The 7,505-nt window shown below is 45.3% G+C and overlaps 1 protein-coding gene across 1 annotated transcript in view; it reads right to left on the bottom strand.

The window, feature by feature from the left end:
* The window catches only part of SYNRG (synergin, gamma), a 34,438-nt gene that overhangs the window by 9,567 nt on the left and 17,366 nt on the right, over positions 1–7,505 (bottom strand). The window contains exon 15 of the mRNA XM_010144653.1: positions 6,668–7,505. This exon is cut by the window's right edge and continues 3 nt beyond it. Coding sequence (XP_010142955.1) covers positions 6,668–7,505 — 838 coding nt within the window. The remainder of the gene's footprint in view (positions 1–6,667) is intronic.

Here is a 7,505-nt window from a genome sequence, read left to right as displayed (position 1 = left end):
GAGTGATGACCCCGCTGTGAAGATCTGCACGACCTATTGTCGATGATTGCTGCGCTAGAGCTGGAGCTGAAACACATCCCGAGGGACCAGCTCAGCGTACTCCTGCTCTGACCTGCATCAGGGACAGGCTGTGGGGGGAATCCTGAACTCCCCTGCATCAATAGGTCACGGCCGGTAAGGCAGAACAATATTTTAATTATTCACAAACTAAGATTCAAGATTCTCCATGTGAATTCACGCAGACATAAAACCCGTCTGCGTGGGGATAAAACGGAAGAGTTCAGCTCTGTCCATTTTATTTACTTGGACAGTTATGAAAGGATTACTGCGGTGAAGAAACTTTCCTGAGAGGAAAAACACTGTGTTCAGAGACAAACTGTTCACAGCTAAAGCAGTGCTAAAACAATTTCCTGAGCAGTACGAAAGGTAAGGATGTACGTGGAGCCGTCCATCACCCAGGGTGAAAGGGCTTCTGAAAGAATCCTCCCTCCGCTGCACAAACAAGGTTCTGCTGTGCCATTTGCTGCTCTTCAGAGAATCTTTTGCCACAAGGTGGATGCTTTTGAATCGAGGAAGTAAACTCATCACCTTTGGCACAGCCATGTAAAACTAAAGGTTTTTCTGAGCTCTTCACGCATTTGCTGCGTGATGAAGGGAGGAGCTTTGCCCCCCGAAGGGCAGCGGAGCAACTTGCCCCCAGACTAATATAGGAAGAAGCAGTTTACATGTGAAAAGCACAGAGAACTCCTCATCACGTGGGTATCTTCATTACGGGCAAAAAGATGGTTTTATTGAGCAGCGTTAAGAATTGCCCCTCCAACAGCCTTTTTCTTAAAGACCACAGACACGCGTAACGAATAAAAAAGCTCCAGTTACACTGCTGCTGTTCTGGCCTCTGATGGAATAAAAGCTTCGTTTGCTGGTGTTGCAATTCAGTATTTAAAAGGATGCACGTGTATCAGTAATATTTTTGCAAAGCAAGAGATGATTAAGAGGGGAAAAAATTTAATTACTTCTCATAAAGCATCACACTGAGTGAAGACAGATGTTACGGAGCTGCCACATTTCCTCCTGGAGGACGCTTCTGGGAAGAACAGCATCTGAACTGATAAGAAGCATCAAATTTTATATTAAAAAAATGAGCAAAGACTAAATCCATTCAAAATTCCATGAAGGTGCGTGTTTTGGGGGATATACAATCTTTTCCCATAAGGTTAAAAGTGATGTCTTAGCAGCTTTGGGAGAGCACACAGCAAAGCCCTGCCGAAGCAGGGCAAATCCCAACCGGTGGTGCATTAGGAATCCCACAGTCCTACCGCAGGAGCCACACCAGCGGACTGCAGTGGGACGTCTCACCATAAACCAGCGCTCCTTGGTAACTGCGGTAGCAATTCCGTGGGGTCTTTTGGAAATGACACAAGAGATCTGAGTTTAGTTTTGCATGAAGACCCAAAAGCTCTCGGTGCCGGCAGAGTTAAAGGCACACATGATTAGCACCGTCAGCTTTGCTCTGGGGAGGCCACGAAACACACCCCGGATCGAATACGCTGGATGTAGAGGCTCGCATCACTTACAGATGGGGTAGGGTGGACGTGTTTCTGTGTGCCTGTAAAAATCAAAGTTAAACATCACCTAAACACACGTTTTTTACTTTAAAATATTTTCTAGTGGATCAGGAATGGAAAAAGTGGTCTTCACACTGGAGTGCAGTGTGAAGTTTCCAAAAGCTTTAGAAATCAAACCCCAAACTGTATTTCTTCCAAAGCAGAAGGTTTGGGATATTTACCATCTGCTTCCCACCCATTTTGAACCACCAAAACTACAGTCCAACCTGCCTGATCATCGCCTGGCGGCGGCACGAGCTGGCCATGCAGCTGCTGGAAGGAGACGGAGCAGCGGCTGCCAAGGACCGCGCAGGAGAACACTGACAGAGGATGGAGAACAGGTGAAACACTGTTTTCCAGTGTTATCTCATCTACAGAAAAACTGTACAGCCTTCACTTGAGCCAACTATTACAATTTATTTCAGCTACCAAGGCTTCAGTTATGGCTGGAGGCGATTTAAAAGCTGAAGCCTTCAACGTCAACAGTTTAATCATTTAAGGAAAACTCTTGGCAGCATTAGTGATATTCTGAAGAAAACTCAAAGAGATAACTCAGAAGATTGTAATGTATTTAGTGATTTTCACCACCACAGGAGACTTTCAAGTTTTGGTGTTTCAGTTTATATTAAATTCTGATGAACAAGCACAACTCCTGTGTCATTTGTTGGTTGTTGGGATGGTGCAGGTGGTAGCTGGTTCTGTTTCTGGCGAAACACCATCAATACCAGAGTTGTTACACTGGGAACATCACCAGCAGCCTGCACAAGAAGCCCAGAAACTGGAGGGGGACAGGCACCACCTCCTCGCTGCTTCCACTGGGCTTCAGCTGATACAGGCGGGGATGAAACGGGGGGAATAGAGAGGCTCGTACGAGCTATCTGCGTCACGCCTGCCAGCGCTCAGGAAAACTCAAAGCCCATTTCTCAGCTGGCGAAGTCTGGAACAGTGTTTAATGATAAGGGAGTTACTCCAATTTCCTTTTGCTGAAGAATGGCACTGCTAAGGTGGAAACCATCACAAATGTTGGCTGTAAGATAAATTAAAATGAAGGAAAAAGGAGAGAAAGGCCTTAAAACCTTGTGGAATTAACAAATTTGCTAATTATTTTTTAATTATCATGATAAACGCCACCCTGCAGCAGAACAAAGACCCTCTGAGCTTGCACTGGAAGCGCAGAGATGGCTCAGCCCAGTCCTGCAGAAGCTCAGGGCAGCTGCCATGCGCTTTGGCTCAGCTTGGAAAACACGTCCACCCCCTCCGCTCTCAGAGGCCTTCGCAGGATAAACGTGTGTTGTTAAGCTCTTCTGTTTCCAGAATTACACTACACGAGAGCAAGTGGGAGAATCTGACAGTCAAGTCTGGACAAAAATGTAATAAAGCACAGAGCTATGAACATAACTCTCCCTCCTCCAGGTATGATTAGCTGAACAAATGCTAATAGCAGGAACCCTGCAGGATTTGGTCTCTCAGGTTTATGTTCGAGCTTTAGTTTAGGGCCAGGCATAACCTACTGGCTCTGCAGAATGAATGAGGGGTGGCGGTTTGCTTTGTACGTTTTGGGGGGTTTTTTTGCTTTAAAGTCTCTCAAGATTGGTGTAAAGCAAAAACACATCCTGGGTTCTGGTCTGGTTTTTGGCAAGGAACTACGAAACCCCAGTTTGCACTGGCATTAATGCTTTAACTTTATTCCACATCGCGAATATTTTTAGCTTTTTACCTTGTCTGTTAATTTGATGTTAATCCCAAACTGTTCATGGCCCAGGATTCGGAGGAATTCGAAGTGACAGAACTACGTGACACAAATTTGCAGCTGTCACTCGTGTTCGAAGGTTTCAGTATTTCATAAGGCAGGAGTTCCCAGACAGAAGAAGGAAGCAGAGCCCTTTACTCTGGGGCACCGATTAACTCACTCCAGATTAGCTAAATAAATATCAGAATACCGTTTAATGGGCTCCTATGCACAGAGGCTTAGATAGCGACACGCTCTCCGGTTGGGCCCCTCCTCAAAGGCATCGCATAACCTTGGCTGGCAGCAGGGAAATCCGGATGCAGAGACCACGGGAGAGAGAAAACGTCGTTTCTGTCTCCAGTCTGAACTACCACCACACCCTCCAAACCAACTCACGGCAACAGCCCTGCCATCCATGCAGCTCCTCTATTCGACCCCTCAAAACCTGCTCTTTTGAAAAATATTATTTAGCCCGACAGGTAAAGTTTCAGAAACACACAGGGAGCGAGGTCAGAGCGTTGGAAGAGGAGAAAGCAGCTCACCCACACGCTGCTCTGCAGGAAGAAGGCACCCGCCAGCTTTAGGGGATACTATAACTTTAAACTTTGTGTTTCTCAGGACAAAGAGATGCATCGCTGGTTTGCAACAAATCACACACATCCCCACACTTTCAAAATATGCCAAGATCATATTTATTAACACAGCAGGACTTACAGATCACAAAAGATAGTGATACAGAGGAGCTCGCAGGGCGCTATCGGAAGGAAGCATGCAGGTCAGTACTTGCAGAGAGAGATACCAAAGCAGATCTGAGAAGGCACATTCACACAGGAAATGTTTAGTTGAAATTAGACATTAGAAAAGCAGCAAAAAACCTGCAGTTGATTAAAATACACAGAGATCTCCAATAATGCCAAAGAAAAAAGGTACTTTACAGGTTTAAGTGCAGCAGATGGACAACCCTTTGAGGACACCTGGGCAGGGCACGCTCTCGCTGCAGCGTTCAGCATGACACTGAACAAACCAGGTTCACATGACATGACGAGGTGCTAATTCAAACGCTTTCCTCTCGGAGCGAAACGTAAATTTGGTTTAAAGCAGCAGCCTGGTTGGAACTACCAGCATGCAGCCAGTGCTCAAAGGGTTATGTGAAGTAAATGCAAGAGAAATCAGGCAACATTAGTATAATCAACCTTCCACACAAAGAATTATAGCAAAGTTTAAAGAGACAGTATCCCCTTTGGAGAGAGCAAAACTCAAAACCTTTCTTCCCTCAGAGACCAAAGCCCGTCCTATGGGAAGCCACTCGACGGTTTCTTTCTAATTCCCAGTGTAAGTAACCTACCTACCCAGTCCTGGAAGCTACGCAGCGTGAAATCCCAATGGCCAAAGGATAAAGACCTCTGTATCGCTGTGTCAGAAAAGTCGAATCACTACTCAGCACCTCTGTCCTGCTGCTGTTTCACCAGAGATGTGACCCGGTGCTTGCAAACACACGGTTCCCAGTGACCGGTCTCCCATTTCCCAGCAGCGAGGGTGACAAAGGGATACTGTCCCTTTTTGACATTAGATTTACAGATCAAAGAAAATTAAGAGGGGAAAAAAACCCAACTGTTTAACTTCATGTAAACTGCGGAAAGAAAAAAAAAAAAAAAAGGACTTTAAACATCACAGTTCAATTAAGAGGGGAAAAAAACCCAACTGTTTAACTTCATGTAAACTGCGGAAAGAAAAAAAAAAAAAAAAAGGACTTGAACATCAGCAGTTCATCGCTTGGAACGCACCAAACACAGGTAAAGGAGCAGAGAAATGTTCGTGACGGATCGGCCAGAGCACGCTCCGCTACGAAATCCAAACAGAGTTAAATAGAGTAAAACTCTCCCTGTGGAAAAACACCTAGCTTGGCACCATAGGAGAATACAGACTTGTTTAATAAAAATAGCTTCTAATTAATACTTCAGAGTTCAAAAGTTTAGCAACAAGCACATGAACAGCTAACCCCTTCAACCAACCAGAAAAGTCGTTCCTGCCACAAACGGCAATTCTTTATCACTGATTTCTGTGGCAAAAGCTCACATCCTGTAGAAGAGCTACGTAAGTCAAACGACCACCAAAAGAGGCTAGAAAAATATTAGGAAAAAGTGCTTTCAAAACCAAAGTAAACATTCAAGAATACACTGTAGGTGCTACGTTTTGGACAGCCCACTCAACTTGGAGTTTTACCAAGCAGCAATATGAAAATTAAATGTCTTCGCTAATAAATTATTCCTGATATTTTGTACCCTGTTATAGAGTATCTTCCATGTCAAAGTTGCCAACTGAATTCTCTCCCCTACTTAAAAATACCATATAATGCAAAATTACAGTACTGCGTATTTCCTCTACCCCTATTTGCACAAACAGAAGAAATATTTCATTTGGAAATAACCAATTCTTGCAGGAACAGCAGCTCTCACACGTACAGTTCTGAGCTCCCCCCGCTCAGAAAAGCCTCAGACTGCGTAATACCTGTCGCTGGAACACAGGAACAGCTCCTGTACTACTGAAGGCCACAGAACATTTAACCACGTCTTATCTTCCTATGTACATAAGAAAAGAAAAAGCAGGACACTTGGGAAATTTGTTTTCTGATAAGCGGTCAGATCGGAGATGGTCAATTCACTCTCTGGAGCACTTTCATAAAGGGAAATTAAAGCAGGTGAGAACCCGATAAGGATAAAGTGAAAGTCCCGTGGTTTTAAATGGAGGCTCAAGAGTTACCAATTCGCAAGATTATTCCAACGAGGGGTTTAACTCTAAAAGGTCTATGCAATACGTCTACCTGCAGTCCTGCAAAACACTGGCTACACCGTCACGGGCATCTACTCGAGTGGCGGATGAGACGGCTTCTCGTTAACAGCCCAAATTAGCATTCTGCCGACCCTTCCAGAAGCGCAGAGTGGGTTAAGTCCCCAAGCCAAATGCTTTGTTGAAACCAAGAGATTAAAGGGAGACTCTGCCATTCATCTTGTGAATAGAAATGGAATGACACTGTTTGCATTAGGAAATTTTCCACTCAAATCCCTTAAGTGACAATAGCTAACAGGTACCAGTCATATGATGTTGGCAATTCTCAAAAATAAACCGGCACAGAGTTCAAACTGTTCGATCTATTTATAGTCTTCTAAGACAAAAAACAAACGCTGCCCTGCTGAGGGGCTGGAGGCGAGCGGGCGCACGGCTTTGGAAGTCCTTCACTACTGAAAGACCAGTGCATAATACTGTAATTTAGCACACCGAGAACACCGAGATCTCCACCACCTACGTTACCAGAGCAATCTAACCAGTTCCTCACCTGCTGCTGGCGGATGCTGGCCACTAACTGTTGGCAAATCCAAAGAGCTATCAGACATGACATGCTTAAGATCTCCTCCCACATCAGCCAGTTTCATGTCAAACTGAACAGACAAGGCATCTTCAGAATCCTCCTTGCCAACGCTGCTGCCACCAATCGAAGGGAGATCCAGAGACTTCACCGAAGCGGAGTCTTCTTTGGCCTGCTTGAAGGCTGCGACTTTGTCCACCAGCGACTTATCTGTGCTGTTGCACGTGGAAGAAAACTTGTTAGAGTGAAAGTCGGCAAAATCATCATCGCTCTTCACTGAAGAAAGCGTGTTGTCCTTCACCTCCTCAAAGCCTGCTCCAGAGCCCTCCAGAGAGAGCTGTTTGAAGATATCGTACTTGGTGGGCGTAGCAGCGGCGGCAGAGCTTTGCCCACTCTTCACTGTGCTGGCAGATGAGCCAGACTGAGGAACAGGACCGGCCTCTAGCTTAAGTGCATTGAATTTGTCATCTGGTTTTTGTTCAGAAAATCCGCTGCTATTGTTGAAAGCCATAAAATCTGCAAAGTCATCTTGTCCACTGGCTGATGTGCAGTTAGAAAATTCCCCAAAAAGGTTGAACTCTCCAAAGTCATCAGCTAAGCTTGAACTTTTGCTGGCTGCGGGTTGGGCGGTGGTAGACGAAAGGGGTGGTGGAGGAAAGGAGCCCGATTTCGATGTACTAAAGGCAGGTGGAAAGGATGGCTGCTTGTTTTCCCCAGTAGAGGAAAAGAGATCCAAGTCTGCGAGATTCAAAGAGGTCTTTGCTTGTGTTTGCTGTTTTGACTGAACGGGCAGAGGAGGGAAGGATGT

This window comes from Buceros rhinoceros, unplaced genomic scaffold, assembly GCF_000710305.1.
Source record: "Buceros rhinoceros silvestris isolate BGI_N320 unplaced genomic scaffold, ASM71030v1 scaffold22731, whole genome shotgun sequence".
NCBI lineage: Eukaryota > Metazoa > Chordata > Aves > Bucerotiformes > Bucerotidae > Buceros > Buceros rhinoceros.
Note: the sequence above shows the minus strand (reverse complement) of the source record. Positions and strands in the feature narration are given on the sequence as shown.